Source organism: Molossus molossus, unplaced genomic scaffold (assembly GCF_014108415.1).
Source record: "Molossus molossus isolate mMolMol1 unplaced genomic scaffold, mMolMol1.p scaffold_m16_p_3, whole genome shotgun sequence".
NCBI lineage: Eukaryota > Metazoa > Chordata > Mammalia > Chiroptera > Molossidae > Molossus > Molossus molossus.
The window spans coordinates 125,206,986-125,233,919 of NW_023425366.1; the positions used below are offsets into that span (position 1 = coordinate 125,206,986).

At 51.5% G+C, this 26,934-nt stretch overlaps 2 protein-coding genes across 2 annotated transcripts in view; one reads left to right on the forward strand and one right to left on the reverse strand.

Moving 5' to 3' along the window:
• The first annotated feature begins 1,810 nt into the window (after nt 1-1,810).
• On the forward strand, nt 1,811-7,652 carry SLC5A2 (solute carrier family 5 member 2). Its single transcript, XM_036279341.1, has 14 exons — nt 1,811-1,936; nt 2,476-2,547; nt 2,623-2,727; nt 3,555-3,719; nt 3,996-4,101; nt 4,322-4,402; nt 4,549-4,778; nt 5,092-5,227; nt 5,469-5,576; nt 5,690-5,840; nt 5,969-6,137; nt 6,215-6,430; nt 7,195-7,324; nt 7,408-7,652. Exons 1-14 carry the CDS (start codon nt 1,811-1,813, stop codon nt 7,632-7,634), a joined length of 2,022 nt encoding a protein of 673 aa, XP_036135234.1. The 3' UTR covers nt 7,635-7,652.
• RUSF1 (RUS family member 1) overlaps nt 6,598-26,934 on the reverse strand; it is a 34,965-nt gene continuing 14,628 nt past the window's right edge. Inside the window, exons 6-13 of the mRNA XM_036279342.1 lie at nt 25,568-25,669; nt 23,566-23,636; nt 23,303-23,487; nt 23,165-23,222; nt 10,326-10,396; nt 8,672-8,815; nt 8,493-8,570; nt 6,598-8,035 (exon numbers count right to left, since the gene is read on the reverse strand). Of these exons, the coding sequence (XP_036135235.1) occupies nt 7,938-8,035; nt 8,493-8,570; nt 8,672-8,815; nt 10,326-10,396; nt 23,165-23,222; nt 23,303-23,487; nt 23,566-23,636; nt 25,568-25,669 (807 nt within the window). The 3' untranslated portion in view covers nt 6,598-7,937. The remainder of the gene's footprint in view (nt 8,036-8,492; nt 8,571-8,671; nt 8,816-10,325; nt 10,397-23,164; nt 23,223-23,302; nt 23,488-23,565; nt 23,637-25,567; nt 25,670-26,934) is intronic.

The window sequence follows — 26,934 nt, forward strand, 5'->3', positions numbered from 1 at the left end:
GAGGAGAGTAGCAAGAGATTAGGTCAAAGAGGAAACATGTCACATCATGAAGGACTTTGAAGGCCACAGTGCAGACAATAGTCCCAGTGCCTCCTCTGATACTGGCCCTGTATTTCTCTCAGGCACTTCAGTTTCATCACCCCCTGAAGCAGACCCTGTGGGTGCCCTACCCATATCTGCTTGCCCACCTGGGAAGTCATATGTAGACAGTGCCCCGGTACTCAGTCTCCCCAGCTGCTTCCTGAGTTTCTGCTAAGGGTGCCCCCTGGAGGAAGGAGTGTGCTGTTGTACCCCACAGGGCTGAAGTGGCTGGGGAGGTTCTGCAACCTCCAACTAGTTGGAGATAGGAATAGTGAAGAAATACCCAGCTTCCTGGCTGCTTTAGGGTCAGTTCTGAGGTGTGTTCTCCACAGTCTCCAAGGGTACCCACTGGAATTGGATTCCAGTTGTGCACAATGGTAACCTGTCAGTGGACACCCTTTATGGCTTTTCTCCTTTCTCTGTCTGACTTCCCCACTCCTTGGCAATCCATCTCCCCAGTAATGTCCTTCACTCCAATTCTCATTTTGGGGGTCTGCTTTTTAAGCCATTCCCTAAACATAACTCATTATATTCCTCTAAAATAGTGTTCTCTCTACCTCATCTCAGGCATGGACCCAATTGCCATAGTCAGACATACAAGTCTAGTCAATTTTGGAAGAAAGGTAGAGGTACAGCTATTCATCAACCCCCTCCGTTCTTATATCCAGCCCTGTGCTGAGCAATAGAACGCCAGGGATGAACCTGATCATTTCCAACTCTTTGGGAGGCTCTAGCCTGTTGAGGAGACAGAGCTGAACCCAGATAAAGGCCACACAAGATGCTGGGAACTGTATCAGAAAAGTCAGCCCTGGCTGGTTTGGCTCAGCGGTTAGAGCGTCTGCCTGCAGTCCAGAGAGACTCGAGTTCGGTTCCCACTAAGGGCATGTACCTCGGTTGCAGTTTGTTCCCAGCCCTGGTTGGGTTGTGCGGGAGGCAGCCACTCGATGTGTCCCTTTCACGTTGACGTTTCTCTCTCTCTCTCTCTCTCTCTCTCACTCTCACTCTATCTGAACAAAACCTGGAAAAATGCCCTCAGGTGAGTATAAAAAAAGAAAAAAAAAGTCAGAGAAGTCTATCCTACAGAGGTAACATGGGCTGGCTTCTGAAGGCTGGATAGGAGTTGACCATTTGGGAGGCAGAGAGGCACACTAAGCAGAAGGCACAACTCATACAAGTTGGGGTATGAAAATATGTAAGTTGGGCAAGGCAAAGGAGTAGGAAGGAAACTCTAGATTTGGTATGGGAGCAAGGGAAAGGGTGGGCAGGAGTTGGGGAATGGCAGGCCTTGCACACCAGGCTGAGAAGCTTCTACTCCCCCGCTGAGGGTGATGGAGAGCTATGGAGTGTTTCTGAGCAGGGCAGTGACAATGTCATATTAGGGTTGAAGAATGATCCCTCTGGATTAGTCAGAACCAGGGAGCTGGCTCAGCCAGGCTCCCTAGGTCAAGGCTGTAAAGGAGGCATTTTTAGGGGGTGAAGTGATTTTGAGTCTGAGGTACTGGGGAAGGGCTAGGGGCTAAAGCCCAGAAAGGAGTGTTCCTGAACTTGAAAGGGCCCACCTCCCCAGGACCAGCCTCCAGCCTTGATGTAGCCTGATTCAGCGGAACAAAGGCTGCGCGCAGGGACAAGGCCTGGGGGATTTGTCAGCTCATTGCACCTGAGGTAACCATTAATCCCTCCCCTGGGAGAACCCAGGGGCTGGTCCCTTGAGGGGCAGATCTTGGACAGAATGGAGGAACACACAGAGGCAAGCTTGGCTCCAGAGCTGGGGGAGCAGAGGGTCTTAATAGACAACCCTGCTGACATCCTGGTCATTGCTGCTTATTTCCTGCTGGTCATTGGTGTTGGCCTGTGGGTGAGAAGTGGAGGGGGTGCTGCTGGGGGCCAGGTTTCTGGGACATGGGGGGGAAAGTCTCAGGGAGACTGCAGGTGGCAGTAGGGCTGGCTGCCTAGATCTTTGAGGGAGAAACCAGGGGCTGGGGGAAGGGAGGCAAGCAAGTCTTTTGATAGCCTTAGGAAGGCCAAGTCCACACTCATTCTTTGTCTTCCCACCATGGGATTGGGCTAGTAATTCCTCGAGGACAGCATTCTAAATGAGGCCTCTGTTCCTCTGTCTAAATGGTGGCAGACCAGAGCCCGTAGGCCTGATACAAGGCCCCCAGGAAAGTCAGGCTGAATCTAGCTACACTTAGCCTTGGGCAGCTGGACACCAGATTAGGCTGGGGGTAGCTCTGGGGAACTGGGAAGAGGTTGTGGGGGTGGGGTGTGAACCATCGGGGAGCTGAGTACTGGTTAATTTTCAGCCTGAAACAAGGCTGAGGAATGTGTTGAGGAGGCTAATGAGGTCCAAAGACATGCCCTGAACCCAGGTCTCCCCCAACTCCTGTCTCCCAGTCCATGTGCAGAACCAACAGAGGCACTGTGGGCGGCTACTTCCTGGCAGGACGAAGCATGGTGTGGTGGCCGGTGAGAGAGGCTGGTCTGTGGAGTGGGAGGGGGCCTGGAGAAGCATCCTGGCTCACCCATACCTCTGGCCACCAGGTCGGGGCCTCTCTCTTTGCCAGCAACATCGGCAGCGGCCACTTTGTGGGCCTGGCAGGGACCGGTGCTGCCAGCGGCTTGGCTGTGGCTGGATTTGAATGGAATGTGAGGCCCCCTTTTTGCCAATAATCCTCAACCCCAGTGGGAACCCCTGGAAGGGTCACACCTAGGGAGGCTCCAGGCAGAGGTGGTGTGAGACTGAAGGTAGAACTTCCTGATAATGGGTTGGGGTTGGGCTTCAAGTGAGGGTCACATGTCCAGCATGTAGGAAATGACCTCTTTCACGGTTGGGGTAGGTCCTGCTTCTGACTTGCTATGTGAGCCTGGACCGGCCACTACCTTCTGTGGCCTTGATTTACTCCCCTCTGAAGTGGTGTGAACAGCCTCTAAGTGAAGTGCGTGTTCTGATGCTCTCTGAGGTGGCCTATGGGGTCTCTGGGCCAAATGAAAGCTCCTTGCAGAAGTGGGAGGGAGGCAGCTCTGGGACTGGGACTCGCCCTGGGAAGCTGGGGAGATCGGGGCTTTGAGCCCAGGGCTTCCTGGCAGAGGGGGGCCTCTGAGCTGAGCCTTGATGTTTTCCTGGGTGGAGAGGAAAGCAGAAGCAGCCCTTCCTGGCAGAGGCTGGGGTCAGGCTGAGGGGTCTGTGCTTGGACTCATGTGCTTGGGGGCTAGGAAATAGGGACCATCTTGGGAGAGACTGGCCAGGGGTTGTGGCCTGGGAGGGCAGAGGGGGGCGTCTAGTTAAGAGCCCAAGAAGGTATCAAGACCAGGTCATGTCCTTTAATGCCCAGGGACAACATGTGAATTTGTGTCTTCTGGGCCCTAGGTGTGACCTTGCCGTTAGAGTAGCAAGTTCACGGAGAGGGCGTAGGAGCCGCTCATGGCCGGATCTCGGGCAGGAGTCACTCCCAGCCGCCCCGCTGTGCCCGCAGGCGCTGTTTGTGGTTCTGCTACTCGGCTGGCTCTTCGCACCGGTCTACCTGACCGCGGGCGTCATTACGATGCCGCAGTACCTACGCAAGCGCTTCGGTGGCCATCGCATCCGCCTCTACCTGTCCGTGCTCTCGCTTTTTCTGTACATCTTCACCAAGATTTCGGTGCGCACGCGAGGCCGGCGGGCGGGACGGGGCCCTGGGAGGATGGGACTTCGGATTGAGGGTCTTTAGAAAGCCTTGGAGGGGGCGGGAGAAGTAGAAGTAAGATCCTGATGGAGGTAGGGACTGGAAGTCATGGATTTCTGGGGGTGGGACCTGGGAAGGCCAGGCCACCGCAAAATGAAACATGGTCATATAGGAGTGTGGTCTGGGCAGGAGGTGGAACTGGTCCCTGCCCTGGGCTGAGTCCTGATCTGCGTGCTCGCTCCTCCCCCCAAGGTGGACATGTTCTCCGGGGCTGTATTCATTCAACAGGCTCTGGGCTGGAACATCTATGCCTCCGTCATCGCGCTCCTGGGCATCACCATGGTCTATACTGTGACAGGTGGCCGCGGCAGGGGCTTAGGGAAGGAAGTGGGCTCGGGAAATGTGATAGGAACGTCCCTCCGCTCACCAAGTCTTGCCTCCTGTTTCCCGAGTGCACGGGCCATCGTTTTGAAATCTGTTCTCTGGAAAGGGGCACCTTTTTCATATTCGAACAACGACATGGGCTGTACTAGGAGCAGCCTGTCTGGGCTGTTCCCACTGACCCAGGCCCGTTGCAGGAGGGCTGGCAGCGCTGATGTACACGGATACGGTGCAGACCTTCGTCATTCTCGGGGGGGCCTTCATCCTCATGGGTTACGGTATGCCCCAATAGGGGAGGGGTGGGGAGGTCGAGGGTTGCAGGGCTCTCACTCTGGGAGCTGGGACATCCCGCATCTCAGGCGTGTGGGTCCTAGGGAGGGCCTTGGCGCGGGCGCCGGGTCCCCTAACGGTGTTGCCCGCACAGCCTTCCATGAGGTGGGCGGGTATTCCGGGCTTTTCGACAAATACTTGGGGGCAATGACGTCGCTGACGGTGTCCGAGGATCCGGCTGTGGGCAACATCTCCAGCTCCTGCTATCAACCCCGGCCTGACTCCTACCATCTGCTCCGGGACCCTGTCACGGGGGACCTCCCGTGGCCTGCGCTGCTCCTGGGGCTTACCATCGTTTCAGGCTGGTACTGGTGCAGCGACCAGGTGCGGGTTCAGGTCTTGGGTGGGGAGCAAGGCTGGAGCAGAACTAGAACCAAAGTGGGCGGGGCTGAGGTGGGTGGAGCCTGAAACCCTCTGATGGGGCTGGGTCGAGGGCGTGGTCTAAGGGGGGCGGAACCCTGCCTGGGTGGAGCTAAACATGAGGAGGCTGAATGCAACCAGCAGGGGCGGTGTATGGAGCCGAATTGCTGCAGCGCGGAGCCAGGCAGGGCCTGAATCAGAGCCGGGAGTTCAGGCAGGGCCTGAGGAGGCCCGGTATCCGGGACTGACACAGGCAGTTGAACACCCCTTGTTACAGGTTATTGTGCAGCGCTGCCTGGCAGGGAAGAACCTGACCCACATCAAGGCGGGCTGCATCCTGTGCGGCTACTTGAAGCTGATGCCTATGTTCCTCATGGTCATGCCGGGCATGATCAGCCGCATTCTTTATCCGGGTAATGTATGCACCCACGCCCGGACCAAGAGTCCTGTGCCCCATCCAGACCCTTTCTTGTGTAAGGATCGGGTGCCTGCTTCCCATATCCCTTACAGTCCCAAGATCTGGGAATACAGTCATCCAGTCCCACCTCCCACCAGGGCTCCCATCTTACCTCTATTAGAATTCCCAGCCCCCACTCCGGGTATCTGAGTTCCCAGACCAGGTCCCGTCCTAGGTGTGTCGTGCCCTTCCCCCAGACGAAGTGGCGTGCGTGGTGCCCGAGGTGTGTAAGCGCGTGTGCGGCACTGAGGTGGGCTGCTCCAACATCGCCTACCCTCGGCTCGTCGTGAAGCTCATGCCCAATGGTGAGGGCGAGCACATAGGTTGCCCCCTGTGGGCAAGCTTCGGAGACTGACATCACCCATCGCCAAACCCGCACCCTGGTGTCCCAGGACTCACTGCTCCCATTGGCCCACAGGTCTGCGTGGACTTATGCTGGCGGTCATGCTGGCCGCGCTGATGTCCTCGCTGGCCTCAATCTTTAACAGCAGCAGCACACTTTTCACCATGGACATCTACACGCGCCTGCGGCCTCGTGCAGGTGACGGCGAGCTGCTGCTAGTAGGACGGTGCGCCTGAGTCACCCCGCCCACCCCTACCTCCTGCCCCATGAATCAGCTCGGGAGCGGGGCAGGGAGCACTGGTAGGGCTGGGGAGGGACTGGGGTCCTGGTGAAGTCTGATGGCCGCCACTGCAGGCTCTGGGTGGTGTTCATCGTGGCGGTGTCGGTGGCCTGGCTACCCGTGGTGCAGGCAGCGCAGGGCGGGCAGCTCTTTGACTATATCCAGGCGGTCTCCAGCTACCTGGCACCGCCGGTGTCCGCGGTCTTTGTGCTGGCTCTCTTCGTGCCCCGCGTCAATGAGAAGGTGAGCATGCGTGTAGGTTGTGAGCTTGGTGCAGGGTTTGGACATCGGAGAAGGCTGACGCTCTCTAACCTCCGCAGGGCGCCTTCTGGGGACTGATTGGGGGCCTGCTGATGGGTCTGGCGCGCCTCATTCCCGAGTTTTCCTTCGGCTCTGGCAGCTGCGTTCGACCCTCCATGTGCCCGGCACTCCTCTGCGGGGTGCACTACCTCTACTTTGCCATCGTGCTCTTTGTCTGCTCTGGCCTGCTCACCCTTGTCATCTCCCTGTGCACAGCACCCATCCCGCGCAAGCACGTAAGTGTCAGCTTCGGGACAGCACCGAACATGCACGGCGCTGGCCAGTGTGCTTCCAAGGACACCCGGTGGAGACCTGGTTTCCTATGTTGAGGGCTGGTGTGGGCAGGCCGGGAGTCCAGTTTGAAGGTGCATTTGCAAAGCAAGCACAGCGTTTTTACTTGTCAAATAATGACATTTATTTGAGATGGTTTGGGGGAGGTAGCTTGAAGATGGTAGGGGAAGTGATTAAAGCCCCCAAACTCCTTGACATGGCCCTTTGGACTCAAAACACAGGCTCTGATTGGTGGCTGAGAGGGACAGGGCACTTTCCTGAAAGCCCACAAAGGGGGTTGGTCTTGTTCCACTGCATGGCAAGTGCCCCAGGACAGGGCTGACTGGGGGGCTGGAAGGATGGGCAGGGTTCCACAAGTGGAGAAGTGGGGGGAAAGGCAACAGGAGGAAATAGGAGCAAATACCCACAGGAAGGAACCCTGTGTTAGCAGGACTGTAAGACTGGAGTCTAAAGTACTATAATTTTAAGCACAGACTGGAGACTTGGGGTGATGAAGCTGGGCCAAGAGCTTTAAACACCCATCTGAGGGGCTTGGGTTTAACCTGAGGGCAAAGGGCAGCCACAGGTCATGTTTGAGTGAGCTGAGCCTGGGCTGGGTATACAGGCTGGACAGAGGGAGGCTAGGAAGGGCCAGTGTGGACAAGAGACATCAGGATCTGGGGTTGGGGAGCAGAACTGCCATTTGGTCCCTGCTCCCGCCTTTCCCCAGCTCCACCGCCTGGTTTTCAGTCTCCGGCACAGCAAAGAGGAGCGGGAGGACCTGGATGTTGATGAGCGAGAAGGTCCGGCTTCATCCCCTGTACAGAATGGGCGTCCGGAGCATGCAGTGGACATGGAGGGTGAGGCACTGCCCAGGAGGTGGGGCTAAGGAGCTGGGGAGCCAAGTTCCCTCAGACTAACTGTAGGGCTTCAGTTTTCCCAGAGCCCCAATCCCAGGCACCAGGCCTGCTCCGCCAGTGCCTGCTCTGGTTCTGTGGAATGAGCAGGGGTGGGGCAGGTGGTTCCCCACCCCCTACCCAGGAGGAGGCGGCTGCAGCAGCCAGGCGGCTGGAAGACATCAGTGAGGACCCGAGCTGGGCTCGTGTGGTCAACTTCAACGCCCTGCTCATGATGGCCGTGGCCACGTTCCTCTGGGGCTTTTATGCCTGAGGCCAACTGTGTTGAGGCACTGGGACCACAGCGGGGGCAGGGCTCAGCCTCACAACGAGGGGCTGGAGAGCCCACATTGGTGAGAATGAAGTGGGGCAGGAAGGCAAGAGGAAGGCCGTGGTTCCCCTTCTCTCTGCCTTGTCTCTGCCTGGGGCCCAACCTATCCACCTGGTAGCTACCTCCTGTGAGGCCATGGCCAGCAGTTTCCCCCACAAAAATAAAGCTGCCTTTCTCATGTCCTGCCATAGCCAGTGTTCTTGCTTCCCGCTCTTAGCCGGGGACCTGGCCCTCCATCTGGGTTGCTCACAGGACCTTCTTTTCTGAAGACAGGAGCCATGTGGCCCTCCACTCATCCACCTCCAGCTGGTGCTTCTCAGTCTTCCAGCCCACATCCTGCAGTCCTGGAAAGAGGTCATGGGGTGTTGGTTCTAGGGGCCAGTTGGGAGGAGTCTGGGCTGGCCATGGAGAGAGGGGTGAGGAGTGGCACAGGCTAGGTACGGCCTTTATGCCCTGCTCTGGTTTCTCTTGCCTCTGCTGGGTGTCTCTGGCATATAATGAGGCTAACACCTCATCTGGTTGTAGCAAGAATTCACTGAGCTAGCACCTGGGAAAGGGGGGTGGAATAGGCGCTAAACAGGAGGCTGGCAGCGGCCACTTGTGAGCCTCCCCGCACTCCCGGCTCTTCAGTGCCAGCTGGGATTAATCAGACACTGAGCACTGACAGCCCAGGGGCCATCCTCACCTCTCCATCCTGCACACAGAGAGAACCCAGATCTACCATCTCCCAGGCAGAGGGGACGGGGGCAGGCAGGGCCCCTGGGGAGAAGGCCTCAGACCAAGCAGGCTGAAGGATGTTACCTTTCAAGAACTTTGGGAATAGCTGGTCCAACACTTGGTGTGTCTCCTGGACGATGAGCCAGCTCTGTTTGTTAGGACCTGGATGGGGGCGCGGAACAGGAACTCTTGGGTCCTCAAGCCCAACATGCTCTCTCCACCCCACTTCAAGTCATCAACAGTGTAGGCTGTGGGGCGCTTACCTGCCCGTATTTGGTTCCTCAGTTTTTCCAGCTCTCTTGGGAGGGGCCCATCTTCCTGCAGGGCTCCAAGTATCAGCCCGTGTGTGGCAGCCCTTAGGACGGTCTCAGGGCCTGCCACCTGGCTCAGAACGACCTGTACCTGGTCTGGAGACCAGGGACAGGTTGGTACCAGGGATGGCCACCTGCCCAAACACTCTTGACCCTATCACCTGCTTCATCCCTGTGTGGCCTCAGAGGCCTTGGCCTGGCACGGGAGGCCGTCTCCCACCCTTTCCTTTCCAATGTCATCTCGTGTTGCTCCCCAATGCTCTGGCCAAACTGAGACACCCAATTTTCAACTACAACTTCACAGCAGCTCACTGAGGTGGATCTATTTTGCTTTTTTTTTATCCTCACCCGAGGACATTTTTTCCATTTTTTGTACAGATAGAGCGGGAGGGAGAGAGAGGAAGGGAGAGAGAGAGAGAAACATCGATGTGAAGGGACACATCGAGTGGCTGCCACCCGCACGACCAACCAGGGCCGGGGACACACTGCAACCGAGGTACGTGCCCTTAGCGGGAACTGAACCCGGGTCTCTCTGTACCGCAGGCCGACGCTCCAACCGCTGAGCCAAACCGGCCAGGGCTATTTTGCATGTTTTTAATGGCTTGTTAGAATAAGTACATTTTGCCCTTGCCGGTTTGGCTCAGTGGTTAGAGTGTCGGCCCACAAACCAATGAGTCTCAGGTTCGATTCCTGTCAAGTTGTGGTTTGTCCCCAGCCCGGATCAGGGTCGCGTGGGAGGCAACCAGTTGATGTGTCTCTCTCACATTGATGCTTCTCTCTTTCTCCCTTTCTCTCCCTCCCACTCTATCTGAAGATAAATAGAAAAATATCCTTGGGTGAGGATTAAAAAAAAGTAATAATAAAATAAATAAATAATAAATACATACATACATAAGTAAATAAAAACTTTCCCAAGCCCCACTACTCTTAGGGAATGGAAAAAATAAAAAGAATTAGCACCTTTTAACACATGACCGGCAAACCAGTAAACTCTAGTACTTTTTTCCTCAATAAGTGACTCCAGATGAAAGAGAAAAGTGGTTCCCGAGATAAGTAAAGGTCATAACCTTGCTGATGTGTACTGCAATGTACAAAGTGCTTTTACATATCACCTTGATCCTCAAAACACACTGTGGATAATAAGGCAGGTATTATTGGCTCCATTTTTTTTAATCCTTACCTGAGGATATTTTTCCATTTATTTTTAGACAGAGTGGGGGAGGGGAGAGACAGAGAGACAGAGAGAGAAAGAGAAACATCAGTGTGAGAGAGAGACACTGACTGGTTACTTCCCGCACGACCCTGACCAGGGCTGGGGACTGAACCGCAACTGAGGTACGTGCCCTTGACTGGAATCAAACCCGCGACTCTGGTCCATGGTCCGATGCTCTAACCACTTAGCCACACTGGCCAGGGCGTCCACTTTTCAGAGGGGTAAGGGAATGTCACTGGGGCATGCAGCTATGATCTGAATGCATCAAGTCAGTCTGGAGCTCCCTGCACCAGATGGACTCCAAACTGTCCAGGGCCCGTGGGCCTGGAGCTGGAGGAATAAGAGGCCGATCCCAGGAGGACAAGTCTAAGGCTGAGAGAACACGGCACTTACTTTGTGACTGGTCCCAGTGAAGAAGGTATGGTTCTTGGTGTCCCTCAACCAGATGCTGCAGCTCAAAGACACTGAAAGAAAGAGTGCAGTGGGGGAGGAGACGGCAAAGTAGGGTAACCATCCAGTCCACCGAACAGCCCCGTTCACCGTAACAGTCCACACTTCACCTGTCCTCCACCCACTTCCCACCTATCCCTAAGCCACTCGCCATGCACCCTGCAGCCAGCTTCCCTTCTTTCTGCATCTGGGCATCCACCTGCCCCATTCACCTGTTCTCCCTTCATCCAACACATGTACCCTTTATGTCTACTCTACGTTACACACCTGCAGCACTCAAGCACCCAGGCTGACCCCCAACCTGTTCAGTGGACATAAGGAACCCAGTGTGTAATGAGGAAGGCCAGTGTGTAATAAGGAACCCAGTGTGTAATAAGGAATCCAGCGTGTAATGAGGAACCCAGTGTGTAATAAGGAACCCAGTGTGTAATAAGGAACCCGTGTGTAATAAGGAACCCAGTGTGCAATGAGGAAGGCCAGTGTGTAATGAGGAAGGCCAGTGTGTAATGAGGAACCCAGTGTGTAATGAGGAACCCAGTGTGTAATAAGGAACCCAGTGTGTAATGAGGAACCCAGTGTGTAATGAGGAACCCAGTGTGCAATAAGAAAGGCCAGTGTGTAATGAGGAACCCAGTGTGTAATAAGGAACCCAGTGTGCAATGAGGAAGGCCAGTGTGTAATGAGGAACCCAGTGTGTAATGAGGAACCCAGTGTGCAATAAGAAAGGCCAGTGTGTAATGAGGAACCCAGTGTGTAATGAGGAACCCAGTGTGTAATGAGGAACCCAGTGTGTAATAAGGAACCCAGTGTGTAATAAGGAACCCAGTGTGTAATGAGGAAGGCCAGTGTGTAATGAGGAACCCAGTGTGTAATGAGGAACCCAGTGTGTAATGAGGAACCCAGTGTGTAATGAGGAACCCAGTGTGTAATGAGGAACCCAGTGTGTAATGAGGAAGGCCAGTGTGTAATGAGGAACCCAGTGTGTAATGAGGAAGGCCAGTGTGTAATGAGGAACCCAGTGTGTAATAAGGAACCCAGTGTGTAATGAGGAAGGCCAGTGTGTAATGAGGAACCCAGTGTGTAATGAGGAACCCAGTGTGCAATAAGAAAGGCCAGTGTGTAATGAGGAACCCAGTGTGTAATGAGGAACCCAGTGTGCAATGAGGAAGCCCAGTGTGTAATGAGGAACCCAGTGTGTAATGAGGAACCCAGTGTGTAATGAGGAAGGCCAGTGTGCAATGAGGAACCCAGTGTGTAATGAGGAACCCGTGTGTAATAAGGAACCCATGTGTAATAAGGAACCCAGTGTGTAATGAGGAAGGCCAGTGTGTAATGAGGAACCCAGTGTGTAATAAGGAACCCAGTGTGTAATGAGGAACCCAGTGTGTAATGAGGAACCCAGTGTGTAATAAGGAACCCAGTGTGCAATGAGGAAGGCCAGTGTGTAATGAGGAACCCAGTGTGTAATGAGGAACCCAGTGTGTAATGAGGAAGGCCAGTGTGTAATGAGGAAGGCCAGTGTGTAATAAGGAACCCAGTGTGTAATAAGGAACCCAGTGTGTAATGAGGAACCCAGTGTGTAATGAGGAAGGCCAGTGTGTAATGAGGAACCCAGTGTGTAATGAGGAAGGCCAGTGTGTAATGAGGAACCCAGTGTGTAATGAGGAACCCAGTGTGCAATGAGGAAGGCCAGTGTGTAATAAGGAACCCGTGTGTAATAAGGAACCCAGTGTGCAATGAGGAAGGCCAGTGTGTAATAAGGAACCCAGTGTGTAATGAGGAAGGCCAGTGTGTAATAAGGAACCCAGTGTGTAATAAGGAACCCAGTGTGTAATAAGGAACCCAGTGTGTAATAAGGAACCCAGTGTGTAATGAGGAAGGCCAGTGTGTAATAAGGAACCCAGTGTGTAATGAGGAACCCATGTGTAATAAGGAACCCAGTGTGTAATGAGGAACCCAGTGTGTAATGAGGAAGGCCAGTGTGTAATGAGGAACCCAGTGTGTAATGAGGAACCCAGTGTGTAATAAGGAAGGCCAGTGTGTAATGAGGAACCCAGTGTGTAATAAGGAACCCAGTGTGCAATGAGGAAGGCCAGTGTGTAATGAGGAACCCAGTGTGTAATGAGGAACCCATGTGTAATGAGGAACCCAGTGTGTAATGAGGAACCCATGTGTAATGAGGAACCCAGTGTGTAATAAGGAACCCAGTGTGTAATAAGGAACCCAGTGTGTAATAAGGATCCCAGTGTGTAATGAGGAACCCAGTGTGTAATGAGGAACCCAGTGTGTAATGAGGAACCCAGTGTGTAATGAGGAACCCAGTGTGTAATGAGGAACCCAGTGTGTAATAAGGAACCCAGTGTGTAATGAGGAACCCAGTGTGTAATAAGGAACCCAGTGTGTAATGAGGAAGGCCAGTGTGTAATGAGGAACCCATGTGTAATAAGGAACCCAGTGTGTAATGAGGAACCCAGTGTGTAATGAGGAACCCAGTGTGTAATGAGGAACCCAGTGTGTAATGAGGAAGGCCAGTGTGTAATGAGGAACCCAGTGTGTAATGAGGAACCCAGTGTGTAATGAGGAAGGCCAGTGTGTAATGAGGAAGGCCAGTGTGTAATGAGGAACCCAGTGTGTAATAAGGAACCCGTGTGTAATGAGGAACCCAGTGTGTAATGAGGAAGGCCAGTGTGTAATGAGGAACCCAGTGTGTAATAAGGAAGGCCAGTGTGTAATGAGGAACCCAGTGTGTAATGAGGAACCCAGTGTGTAATGAGGAACCCAGTGTGTAATGAGGAAGGCCAGTGTGTAATGAGGAACCCAGTGTGTAATAAGGAACCCAGTGTGTAATAAGGAACCCAGTGTGTAATGAGGAAGGCCAGTGTGTAATGAGGAACCCAGTGTGCAATGAGGAAGGCCAGTGTGTAATAAGGAACCCAGTGTGCAATGAGGAAGGCCAGTGTGTAATAAGGAACCCAGTGTGTAATGAGGAACCCATGTGTAATAAGGAACCCAGTGTGTAATGAGGAAGGCCAGTGTGTAATAAGGAACCCAGTGTGCAATGAGGAAGGCCAGTGTGTAATAAGGAACCCAGTGTGCAATGAGGAAGGCCAGTGTGTAATAAGGAACCCGTGTGTAATAAGGAACCCAGTGTGCAATGAGGAAGGCCAGTGTGTAATGAGGAACCCAGTGTGTAATGAGGAAGGCCAGTGTGTAATAAGGAACCCGTGTGTAATAAGGAACCCAGTGTGCAATGAGGAAGGCCAGTGTGTAATGAGGAACCCAGTGTGTAATAAGGAACCCAGTGTGTAATAAGGAACCCGTGTGTAATAAGGAACCCAGTGTGCAATGAGGAAGGCCAGTGTGTAATGAGGAACCCAGTGTGTAATGAGGAAGGCCAGTGTGTAATGAGGAACCCATGTGTAATAAGGAACCCAGTGTGTAATAAGGAACCCAGTGTGTAATGAGGAACCCAGTGTGTAATGAGGAACCCAGTGTGTAATAAGGAACCCAGTGTATAATGAGGAAGGCCAGTGTGTAATGAGGAACCCAGTGTGCAATGAGGAAGGCCAGTGTGTAATAAGGAACCCAGTGTGTAATGAGGAACCCAGTGTGCAATGAGGAAGGCCAGTGTGTAATGAGGAACCCAGTGTGTAATGAGGAACCCGTGTGTAATAAGGAACCCAGTGTGTAATGAGGAAGGCCAGTGTGTAATGAGGAACCCAGTGTGTAATGAGGAACCCGTGTGCAATGAGGAACCCAGTGTGTAATAAGGAACCCAGTGTGTAATGAGGAAGGCCAGTGTGTAATAAGGAACCCAGTGTGTAATGAGGAAGGCCAGTGTGTAATGAGGAAGGCCAGTGTGTAATAAGGAACCCGTGTGTAATAAGGAACCCAGTGTGTAATGAGGAACCCAGTGTGTAATGAGGAACCCAGTGTGCAATGAGGAACCCAGTGTGTAATGAGGAACCCAGTGTGTAATGAGGAACCCATGTGTAATGAGGAACCCATGTGTAATGAGGAACCCAGTGTGTAATGAGGAAGGCCAGTGTGTAATGAGGAAGGCCAGTGTGTAATAAGGAACCCAGTGTGTAATGAGGAACCCAGTGTGTAATGAGGAACCCAGTGTGTAATGAGGAACCCAGTGTGCAATGAGGAACCCAGTGTGTAATGAGGAACCCAGTGTGTAATGAGGAACCCAGTGTGTAATGAGGAAGGCCAGTGTGTAATGAGGAACCCAGTGTGTAATGAGGAACCCAGTGTGTAATGAGGAACCCAGTGTGTAATGAGGAACCCAGTGTGTAATGAGGAACCCGTGTGTAATGAGGAACCCAGTGTGTAATGAGGAAGGCCAGTGTGTAATGAGGAACCCAGTGTGTAATGAGGAACCCGTGTGTAATGAGGAACCCAGTGTGCAATGAGGAAGGCCAGTGTGTAATGAGGAACCCAGTGTGTGATGAGGAACCCAGTGTGCGATGAGGAACCCAGTGTGTAATGAGGAACCCAGTGTGTAATGAGGAACCCAGTGTGTAATGAGGAACCCAGTGTGTAATGAGGAACCCATGTGTAATGAGGAACCCAGTGTGTAATGAGGAACCCAGTGTGTAATGAGGAACCCAGTGTGTAATGAGGAACCCAGTGTGTAATGAGGAACCCAGTGTGCAATGAGGAAGGCCAGTGTGTAATGAGGAACCCGTGTGTAATGAGGAACCCAGTGTGTAATGAGGATCCCAGTGTGTAATGAGGAACCCAGTGTGTAATGAGGAACCCATGTGTAATGAGGAACCCAGTGTGTAATGAGGAACCCAGTGTGTAATGAGGAACCCAGTGTGTAATGAGGAACCCAGTGTGTAATGAGGAACCCAGTGTGTAATGAGGAACCCATGTGTAATGAGGAACCCAGTGTGTAATGAGGAACCCATGTGTAATGAGGAACCCAGTGTGTAATGAGGAACCCATGTGTAATAAGGAACCCAGTGTGTAATGAGGAACCCAGTGTGTAATGAGGAAGGCCAGTGTGCAATGAGGAAGGCCAGTGTGTAATGAGGAAGGCCAGTGTGTAATGAGGAAGGCCAGTGTGTAATAAGGAACCCAGTGTGTAATGAGGAACCCAGTGTGTAATGAGGAAGGCCAGTGTGTAATGAGGAACCCGTGTGTAATAAGGAACCCATGTGTAATAAGGATCCCAGTGTGTAATGAGGAACCCATGTGTAATAAGGAACCCAGTGTGTAATGAGGAACCCAGTGTGTAATGAGGAACCCGTGTGTAATGAGGAACCCAGTGTGTAATGAGGAACCCAGTGTGTAATAAGGAACCCAGTGTGTAATGAGGAACCCATGTGTAATGAGGAAGGCCAGTGTGTAATGAGGAACCCGTGTGTAATGAGGACCCAGTGTGTATGAGGAACCCAGTGTGTAATGAGATACCAGTGTGTAATGAGGAACCCAGTGTGTAATGAGGAACCCAGTGTGTAATGAGGAACCCAGTGTGTAATGAGGAACCCAGTGTGTAATGAGGAATCCAGTGTGTAATGAGGAACCCAGTGTGTAATGAGGAACCCAGTGTGTAATGAGGAACCCATGTGTAATGAGGAAGGCCAGTGTGTAATGAGGAACCCGTGTGTAATAAGGAACCCAGTGTGTAATGAGGAACCCATGTGTAATAAGGAACCCAGTGTGTAATGAGGAACCCATGTGTAATGAGGAAGGCCAGTGTGTAATGAGGAACCCAGTGTGTAATAAGGAACCCGTGTGTAATGAGGAACCCAGTGTGTAATAAGGAACCCAGTGTGTAATGAGGAACCCAGTGTGTAATGAGGAACCCAGTGTGTAATAAGGAACCCAGTGTGTAATGAGGAACCCAGTGTGTAATGAGGAACCCAGTGTGTAATAAGGAACCCAGTGTGTAATGAGGAACCCAGTGTGTAATGAGGAACCCAGTGTGTAATGAGGAACCCAGTGTGTAATAAGGAACCCAGTGTGTAATGAGGAACCCATGTGTAATAAGGAACCCAGTGTGTAATGAGGAACCCAGTGTGTAATGAGGAACCCAGTGTGTAATGAGGAAGGCCAGTGTGTAATGAGGAAGGCCAGTGTGTAATGAGGAACCCAGTGTGTAATGAGGAAGGCCAGTGTGTAATAAGGAACCCAGTGTGTAATGAGGAACCCAGTGTGTAATAAGGAACCCAGTGTGTAATGAGGAACCCAGTGTGTAATGAGGAACCCATGTGTAATAAGGAACCCAGTGTGTAATGAGGAACCCAGTGTGTAATGAGGAACCCAGTGTGTAATGAGGAACCCAGTGTGTAATGAGGAACCCGTGTGTAATAAGGAACCCAGTGTGTAATGAGGAACCCAGTGTGTAATAAGGAACCCAGTGTGTAATGAGGAACCCGTGTGTAATGAGGAACCCAGTGTGTAATGAGGAACCCAGTGTGTAATAAGGAACCCAGTGTGTAATGAGGAAGGCCAGTGTGTAATGAGGAACCCAGTGTGTAATGAGGAAGGCCAGTGTGTAATGAGGAACCCAGTGTGTAATGAGGAAGGCCAGTGTGTAATGAGGAACCCAGTGTGTAATAAGGAACCCAGTGTGTAATGAGGAAGGCCAGTGTGTAATGAGGAACCCAGTGTGTAATGAGGAAGGCCAGTGTGTAATGAGGAACCCATGTGTAATAAGGAACCCAGTGTGTAATAAGGAACCCAGTGTGTAATGAGGAACCCGTGTGTAATATGGAACCCAGTGTGTAATGAGGAAGGCCAGTGTGTAATGAGGAACCCAGTGTGTAATGAGGAACCCAGTGTGTAATGAGGAACCCAGTGTGTAATGAGGAACCCGTGTGTAATATGGAACCCAGTGTGTAATGAGGAAGGCCAGTGTGTAATGAGGAACCCAGTGTGTAATGAGGAACCCAGTGTGTAATGAGGAAGGCCAGTGTGTAATGAGGAACCCATGTGTAATGAGGAACCCGTGTGTAATGAGGAACCCAGTGTGTAATGAGGAAGGCCAGTGTGTAATGAGGAAGGCCAGTGTGTAATGAGGAACCCAGTGTGTAATGAGGAACCCAGTGTGCAATGAGGAACCCAGTGTGTAATGAGGAACCCAGTGTGTAATGAGGAACCCATGTGTAATGAGGAACCCAGTGTGTAATGAGGAACCCATGTGTAATGAGGAACCCAGTGTGTAATGAGGAACCCAGTGTGTAATGAGGAACCCAGTGTGTAATGAGGAACCCCTGTGTAATGAGGAACCCAGTGTGTAATGAGGAACCCAGTGTGTAATGAGGAAGGCCAGTGTGTAATGAGGAACCCAGTGTGTAATAAGGAACCCAGTGTGTAATGAGGAACCCATGTGTAATAAGGAACCCAGTGTGTAATGAGGAACCCATGTGTAATGAGGAACCCAGTGTGTAATGAGGAACCCAGTGTGTAATGAGGAACCCAGTGTGTAATGAGGAACCCAGTGTGCAATGAGGAAGGCCAGTGTGTAATGAGGAACCCGTGTGTAATAAGGAACCCAGTGTGTAATGAGGAACCCATGTGTAATAAGGAACCCAGTGTGTAATGAGGAAGGCCAGTGTGCAATGAGGAACCCAGTGTGTAATGAGGAACCCAGTGTGTAATGAGGAACCCAGTGTGTAAGACGGAACCCAGTGTGTAATGAGGAACCCAGTGTGTAATGAGGAACCCAGTGTGTAATAAGGAACCCAGTGTGTAATGAGGAACCCAGTGTGTAATGAGGACCCCAGTGTGTAATGAGGAACGCCAGTGTGTAATGAGGAACCCAGTGTGTAATAAGAACCCAGTGTGTAATGAGGAACCCAGTGTGTAATGAGGAACCCAGTGTGTAATGAGGAACCCAGTGTGTAATGAGGAACCCAGTGTTGTAATGAGGAAGGCCATGTGTGAATGAGGAAGGCCAGTGTGTAATGAGGAACCCAGTGTGTAATAAGGAACCCAGTGTGTAATGAGGAACCCGTGTGTAATGAGGAACCCAGTGTGTAATAAGGAACCCAGTGTGTAATAAGGAACCCATGTGTAATAAGGAACCCAGTGTGTAATGAGGAACCCAGTGTGTAATGAGGAACCCAGTGTGTAATGAGGAACCCAGTGTGTAATGAGGAACCCAGTGTGTAATGAGGAAGGCCAGTGTGTAATGAGGAACCCAGTGTGTAATAAGGAACCCAGTGTGTAATGAGGAACCCATGTGTAATGAGGAACCCGTGTGTAATGAGAACCCATGTGTAATGAGGAACCCAGTGTGTAATGAGGAACCCAGTGTGTAATGAGGAACCCAGTGTGTAATGAGGAACCAGTGTGTATAAGGAACCCAGTGTGTAATGAGGAACCCAGTGTGTAATGAGGAAGGCCAGTGTGTAATGAGGAAGGCCAGTGTGTAATGAGGAACCCAGTGTGTAATGAGGAACCCAGTGTGTAATGAGGAAGGCCAGTGTGTAATGAGGAACCCAGTGTGTAATAAGGAAGGCCAGTGTGTAATGAGGAACCCAGTGTGTAATGAGGAACCCAGTGTGTAATGAGGAAGGCCAGTGTGTAATGAGGAACCCAGTGTGTAATGAGGAACCCAGTGTGTAATGAGGATCCCAGTGTGTAATGAGGAACCCAGTGTGTAAAGAGGAAGGCCAGTGTGTAATGAGGAAGGCCAGTGTGTAATGAGGAAGGCCAGTGTGTAATGAGGAACCCAGTGTGTAATGAGGAACCCAGTGTGTAATGAGGAACCCAGTGTGTAATAAGGATCCCAGTGTGTAATGAGGAACCCAGTGTGTAATGAGGAAGGCCAGTGTGTAATGAGGAAGGCCAGTGTGTAATGAGGAAGGCCAGTGTGTAATGAGGAAGGCCAGTGTGTAATAAGGAACCCAGTGTGTAATGAGGAAGGCCAGTGTGTAATGAGGAACCCAGTGTGTAATGAGGAAGGCCAGTGTGTAATAAGGAACCCAGTGTGTAATAAGGAACCCATGTGTAATAAGGAACCCAGTGTGTAATAAGGAACCCAGTGTGTAATAAGGAACCCAGTGTGTAATGAGGAACCCAGTGTGTAATGAGGAACCCAGTGTGTAATGAGGAAGGCCAGTGTGTAATGAGGAACCCAGTGTGTAATGAGGAACCCAGTGTGTAATAAGGAACCCAGTGTGTAATGAGGAAGGCCAGTGTGTAATGAGGAACCCAGTGTGTAATGAGGAACCCAGTGTGTAATGAGGAACCCAGTGTGTAATGAGGAACCCAGTGTGTAATGAGGAAGGCCAGTGGGTAATGAGGAAGGCCAGTGTGTAATGAGGAACCCGTGTGTAATAAGGAACCCAGTGTGTAATAAGGAACCCAGTGTGTAATGAGGAACCCAGTGTGTAATGAGGAACCCAGTGTGTAATGAGGAAGGCCAGTGTGTAATAAGGAATCCAGTGTGTAATAAGGAACCCATGTGTAATAAGGATCCCAGTGTGTAATGAGGAACCCAGTGTGTAATGAGGAACCCAGTGTGTAATGAGGAACCCATGTGTAATGAGGAACCCAGTGTGTAATGAGGAACCCATGTGTAATAAGGAACCCAGTGTGTAATGAGGAACCCAGTGTGTAATGAGGAACCCAGTGTGTAATGAGGAAGGCCAGTGTGTAATGAGGAACCCAGTGTGTAATGAGGAACCCAGTGTGTAATGAGGAAGGCCAGTGTGTACTGAGGTACCCAGTTTGTAATGAGGAAGGCTAGTGTGTAATAAGGAACCCAGTGTGTAATGAGGAAGGCCAGTGTGCAATGAGGAAGGCCAGTGTGTAATGAGGAACCCGTGTGTAATAAGGAACCCAGTGTGCAATGAGGAAGGCCAGTGTGTAATGAGGAACCCGTGTGTAATAAGGAACCCAGTGTAATAAGGATCCCAGTGTGTAATGAGGAACCCAGTGTGTAATAAGGAACCCATGTGTAATAAGGATCCCAGTGTGTAATGAGGAACCCAGTGTGTAATGAGGAACCCAGTGTGCAATGAGGAAGGCCAGTGTGTAATGAGGAACCCATGTGTAATAAGGAACCCAGTGTGTAATGAGGAACCCATGTGTAATAAGGAACCCAGTGTGTAATGAGGAACCCAGTGTGTAATGAGGAACCCAGTGTGTAATGAGGAAGGCCAGTGTGTAATGAGGAACCCAGTGTGTAATGAGGAACCCAGTGTGTAAAGAGGAAGGCCAGTGTGTACTGAGGTACCCAGTTTGTAATGAGGAAGGCTAGTGTGTAATAAGGAACCCAGTGTGTAATGAGGAACCCAGTGTGCAATGAGGAAGGCCAGTGTGTAATGAGGAACCCGTGTGTAATGAGGAACCCAGTGTGTAATGAGGAAGGCCAGTGTGTAATGAGGAAGGCCATGTGTAATAAGGAACCCAGTGTGTAATGAGGAACCCAGTGTGTAATAAGGAACCCGTGTGTAATAAGGATCCCAGTGTGTAATGAGGAACCCAGTGTGTAATGAGGAACCCAGTGTGTAATGAGGAAGGCCAGTGTGTAATAAGGAACCCAGTGTGTAATGAGGAACCCATGTGTAATGAGGAACCCAGTGTGTAATGAGGAACCCAGTGTGTAATGAGGAACCCAGTGTGTAATGAGGAACCCAGTGTGTAATAAGGAACCCAGTGTGTAATGAGGAACCCAGTGTGTAATGAGGAAGGCCAGTGTGTAATGAGGAACCCATGTGTAATGAGGAACCCAGTGTGTAATGAGGAACCCAGTGTGTAATGAGGAAGGCCAGTGTGTAATAAGGAACCCGTGTGTAATAAGGAACCCAGTGTGTAATAAGGAACCCATGTGTAATAAGGATCTCAGTGTGTAATGAGGAACCCAGTGTGTAATGAGGAACCCAGTGTGGCAATGAGGAAGGCCAGTGTAGTAATGAGGAACCCAGTGTGTAATGAGGAAGGCCAGTGTGTAATAAGGAACCCAGTGTGTAATGAGGAACCCATGTGTAATAAGGATCCCAGTGTGTAATGAGGAACCCAGTGTGTAATGAGGAACCCAGTGTGTAATGAGGAAGGCCAGTGTGTAATAAGGAATCCAGTGTGTAATAAGGAACCCATGTGTAATAAGGATCCCAGTGTGTAATGAGGAACCCAGTGTGTAATGAGGAACCCAGTGTGTAATGAGGAACCCAGTGTGTAATGAGGAACCCAGTGTGTAATGAGGAACCCAGTGTGTAATGAGGAACCCATGTGTAATAAGGAACCCAGTGTGTAATGAGGAACCCAGTGTGTAATGAGGAACCCAGTGTGTAATGAGGAAGGCCAGTGTGTAATGAGGAACCCAGTGTGTAATGAGGAACCCAGTGTGTAATAAGGAACCCAGTGTGTAATGAGGAACCCAGTGTGTAATGAGGAAGGCCAGTGTGCAATGAGGAAGGCCAGTGTGTAATGAGGAAGGCCAGTGTGTAATGAGGAACCCAGTGTGTAATGAGGAACCCGTGTGTAATAAGGAATCCAGTGTGCAATGAGGAAGGCCAGTGTGTAATGAGGAACCCAGTGTGTAATAAGGAACCCATGTGTAATAAGGATCCCAGTGTGTAATGAGGAACCCAGTGTGTAATAAGGAACCCATGTGTAATAAGGATCCCAGTGTGTAATGAGGAACCCAGTGTGTAATGAGGAACCCCGTGTGTAATGAGGAAGGCCAGTGTGTAATAAGGAACACAGTGTGTAATAAGGAAACCATGTGTAATAAGGACCCAGTGTGTAATGAGGTAACCCAGTGTGTAATGAGGAAGCCAGTGTGTAATAAGGAATCCAGTGTGTAATAAAGGCACCATGGTAATAAGGATCCCAGTGTGTACTGAGGAACCCAGTGTGTAATGAGGAACCCGTGTGTAATGAGGAACCCAGTGTGTAATGAGGAACCCGTGTGTAATAAGGAACCCAGTGTGTAATAAGGAACCCATGTGTAATAAGGATCCCAGTGTGTAATGAGGAACCCAGTGTGTAATGAGGAACCCAGTGTGTAATGAGGAAGGCCAGTGTGTAATAAGGAATCCAGTGTGTAATAAGGAACCCATGTGTAATAAGGATCCCAGTGTGTAATGAGGAACCCAGTGTGTAATGAGGAACCCAGTGTGCAATGAGGAAGGCCAGTGTGTAATGAGGAACCCGTGTGTAATAAGGAACCCAGTGTGTAATAAGGAACCCATGTGTAATAAGGATCCCAGTGTGTAATGAGGAAGGCCAGTGTGTAATGAGGAACCCAGTGTGCAATGAGGAAGGCCAGTGTGTAATGAGGAACCCAGTGTGTAATAAGGAACCCAGTGTGTAATGAGGAACCCAGTGTGTAATGAGGAACCCAGTGTGTAATGAGGAATCCAGTGTGTAATGAGGAATCCAGTGTGTAATGAGGAATCCAGTGTGTAATGAGGAACCCAGTGTGTAATGAGGAAGGCCAGTGTGTAATAAGGAATCCAGTGTGCAATGAGGAAGGCCAGTGTGTAATGAGGAACCCGTGTGTAATGAGGAACCCGTGTGTAATGAGGAACCCGTGTGTAATAAGGAACCCAGTGTGTAATGAGGAACCCAGTGTGTAATGAGGAACCCAGTGTGTAATGAGGAAGGCCAGTGTGTACTGAGGTACCCAGTGTGTAATGAGGAAGGCTAGTGTGTAATAAGGAACCCAGTGTGTAATGAACCCAGTGTGCAATGAGGAAGGCCAGTGTGTAATGAGGAACCCATGTGTAATAAGGAAGGCCAGTGTGTAATTGGAACATGTATGTGTGGGAAGTGGGGGCCAGCAGTGACTAGTGGGACACTGAGCTACTTACCTGGAGACCAAACGATGCAGGGGGACCCCCAAGGACAGAGACAGAGTTGGCCAGAAACCTGTGGGAAGTTGGAGTCAGGAGTCCCAGGCAGGGGGGTCAGGCTGAGACATAAAACTTGAGACCAAGGGGTTGGGTCACCTGTCCACAGCGGTTCCATCTGGTTGGCGGAAGTGGGATCAAGTACCTCTCCCCTCTGAAGGAAGTGCTTCAGGACCAGCCAGAGCCGGCCTTCATTCAAGGTCTCTATGACCAGGGCTCGCACTGCCCGGTAGTTGGCATAGATGTGGAGGGCGGTGAGGAGGAAGAAACAACCGAGGCTGAAGCTGGAATGATGGTGTGAGGCGGTCAGTAGGGGCAGCAGCCCAGCTGGCACCTCTGTCCCGTGCTTGCCCTTGGCTTACCTCGGGCAGTCTGACACCAGGGGAAGCATCAAGAGGCTGACCAGGAGCCCTGCCAGGTTTACCAGCGTCTCCTGGAAAATGGCAGAAGGGTTGGGAGTTGGAGGGCTCCCCTCCAGGCCAGAATGAATAGCCCCAAGCACCTTTCTCAACACCCCTCCCTGCCCCAGAACCACCTGCTCCACACCCTGATGAGGGAACCTAGTACATTTAGTGAGTATGCCGTCACATGAAAGAGAGCGGCTGCTTCTCTGCCCGGGCAGATGCAACGCCCTTGAAACACTGTCTTCTCCTTTGCAGGAGTCACCTGAGTAGCCCTACCAAATAAATGTCCACAGCATGGGGCAGTATTTTCTTGGGTGGTTAAAAATGTCTGAATTCCTCCTAGTCCCTTGGGTGTGCTATTACTGGCAAATACTTTTGCAAATGGTTAAGGAATGACCTAGGAAGAAAGTCACAAGATCCAAATCTCTTACCTTGAAAATCAACGTTATTAAATCCCTCTGATGGTCTGACTGAGCTGGCCCAAGAGGGAAAGACCCCAGCTCACCTGCCCCCAACTCATCATGAGGGAGGAAGAGTCTGGATTGTGCCCCTTATTACTGGGGTCCCCAGGAGAGTTGGTCCTGACAGAGGGGGTGCCTGAGGCTGGTGAACTTTTCTTACCCAGACATCTCGGCAAGGGAGTGGGCTATGGACACAAAGGCTGTGGGGGTGACAGTAAACTGGGGACCAGAAACCTCCTCTTCCCTGGGTGGGAACAGTCATGTCCAGCAGCCACATCAGCGGAAGGCAGGTGTTGCTGCAGGACTGAACATGTCCCAGGCTGCCCCTGGGAGGTGTAACTGCCCCTGCGGTGGAGGAAGCCCTGGAGCCTTGGAAAATGCAGCCTGGGGGTGGGGAGGGCTGAGGGTTAGCAGGAGAGTAGATGTGAGGGCTGGCACAGCCGCTGGGAGTCCTAAAGAGCAAGGCTTGGACTGTACTTCTGTCTTTTCCCTAACAACCTACAGGAGAGATAATGCGGAAGAACTAGTTCAACCAGTTCCCGAGAGAAGGGACCTGCAAGGGGACCCAGGGAGACCGGCTCTATTCCTTATCTCCTCTTTGGTGGAATGGCAACAAGGGGTACCTCCTGCACAGGACCACGACAGGGGCTTAATGAGTGCATACAAATGAAATACATAGTTGATGCATAACAAATTTAGCTTGTATTAATATTAGTGAAAGGAGTTAGTTTTAATTTTTAAAGAAATGATGTTCTATTTAGAAACCAAGCAAAACAATTTAGGAGAAGGCCAGAAAGTAGAACTGGAGAGAAGAGAGATTCCTAAATTGCTCCAGTGTCAAAGAAAATCATGTCCCATTTCTGACATCCCTGGACCTCACTTTCCCCATCGGTAAAACAGGGCTAGTAACAGCATTGACCTCACGGGGCTGATGTGAGAGTTAAATGAGGCAATGCACATACGCACTTAGCATGGCGGTTAGGGGGGCCCGACACCTGTAGGGTTCAGCCTGTAGGGGTGAGACATCCCTACTCAGGTTCCCTTGGTCAGGTGAGGGGCTGGGCCAGAAGGCCTGCTAAACTGCTGAGTGGATGCCTGGCCAGTCAGTGACCCCAGTCACCTCACATGCTGAGCACTTTTTGACCTGCCAAGTGCTTTAACCCGTGGAGCCTCATATGACCAGAACATCCACCTTCCAGCCCGGGGCCACGGCCTACCAGGGCCACGGCCAGGCTCCTCCTCGTCGCATGGGCACTAGGCAGAGACTGGGGTGATCGGCTTGGACTTACTGCCCCCAGGCCTGTACCCTCACACCTGCCCACCCATCCTGAAAGTCAGAGCAGGGAGTACCCACATTTCTTCCTGCGTGTCTCCCACACTACCCCAGGAGCGCTCAGGTGCTTCTCTCCACACTCCCAAACCGTGACCTGGCCCGATGCCCCCCATCCTGTCACACCACCATCCTCACCCACATCGTCCCTCCAGTCCTGGCTGCTCACCTGGCTGCCATCCTTGGCTGACACATCGGCCATATTGTTCCTCCGGGCCTGGTGCATGGTCAGTGCAGCTCGAGTGGCCCCGCCAGCCACGCTCACAATGCACTGGGTGGGGACAGGGAAGAGTGCAGGTCAGTGGCCTTGGGCTGTGAATGCAAACCAGCTTGAGGAAAGCAGGCCTCAGGCAACCCTACAGCAAATCCCTGAATGCTGTCCTTGGTACTGCTTCTCCCTCTGCACTTCCACTAGGCCACCTCAGTCTTGTTCCAGGAGAACACTCAAGTTCTGCCTGCCATACCGCCCTGTGGACCCGCCCGAAGGAAACTCAACTTCCTTCTCCAAGGTGGGGACCCAAAGCCCAGTCTTAGCCCAGAATTTCTTGCTCTCCAACTTCTACTTTGGCTGCACCCTCCCCCTGGCCCAGTCTGGTCCAACTTAACGCCTGCGCCTGCATTCTGCCTGCCCGTAACTAACTGCACTCTCTTCTGCCCCAGTGGAGGCCTAGCCAAGCCTTCCAGGCCAGTCCAAACACAGAGCGGCCCTGACCTCCAAAGGGGACCTGGTCTCGCCCTCTGAAATCTAAAGCTGATTGACAAGCGTCACTCACTAATCACCTTCATTCACCTCACATTTCTCAAATCTCTTTTAGATGTCAGGCACATACTGAAGTGGTATGATAGAATTCGGCCTCAACCCCTGCCCTCAGGAAGCTTGTAAATCAATAGATGATAAAAAAGTAAACAAGCTGTTATGTAGGCAGATGAAACAGTTTGCTCAAAGGTAAGGAGTGTGGTACTAAAGGAGCTGGAGTGATGCGGGATCCCAAATACACAGAACCTCGAAAACCTCGTAAGTCTTCATCCTAAGAGCAATGGAGTAGGGACGTGAGCTGACTTGATTTTCACTCTTAGAAGGATGCCTGGGCTGCTCTGAGGACTGAGAGGGTGAGAACGGAAACAGGAAGACCACCTAGGGAGCAACTGTGCTTTTCAGCAGTTAGGAGGCAGCGGGTGGCATGGAAACAGGAGTGACTGGAGTACAGAGATTCAGGAGGAAAAATAACAGAATTGAACGGAGATTAGCTGAGGGTAACAGGTGAGGGGGGAAAAGAAGGCAGGGATGACAGCCGGGCTTCTGGCTGCAGTACCTGGGGGACGGAGGTGCTGGTCACTGAGATCAGAACTCTAGCGAGCACTGGGGCAAAGGGGAGGAGGAAGTTCAGGGCCCTGTTCTACTCCCCGATATGGAGACTGAGGCCCCAAAGGCAGAGTTCAGTGTGGAATCTGAAACATGGCAGAGGTCACAACCCTTGGTTCACAGCCACAGCAGGATTTTCTCTGGTCTCCTCCCTGGGGGTGAGCGGATGCTCC

Excerpts from the sequence above, each read along its gene's own strand:
- SLC5A2 (XM_036279341.1), top strand. The coding sequence starts at position 1,811 with ATGGAGGAACACACAGAGGCAAGCTTGGCTCCAGAGCTGGGGGAGCAG. Across the intron at positions 4,779-5,091 it reads GGTACTGGTGCAGCGACCAG|GTTATTGTGCAGCGCTGCCT; the intron begins GTGCGGGTTCAG and ends CCCTTGTTACAG. Across the intron at positions 7,325-7,407 it reads GCATGCAGTGGACATGGAGG|AGCCCCAATCCCAGGCACCA; the intron begins GTGAGGCACTGC and ends CAGTTTTCCCAG.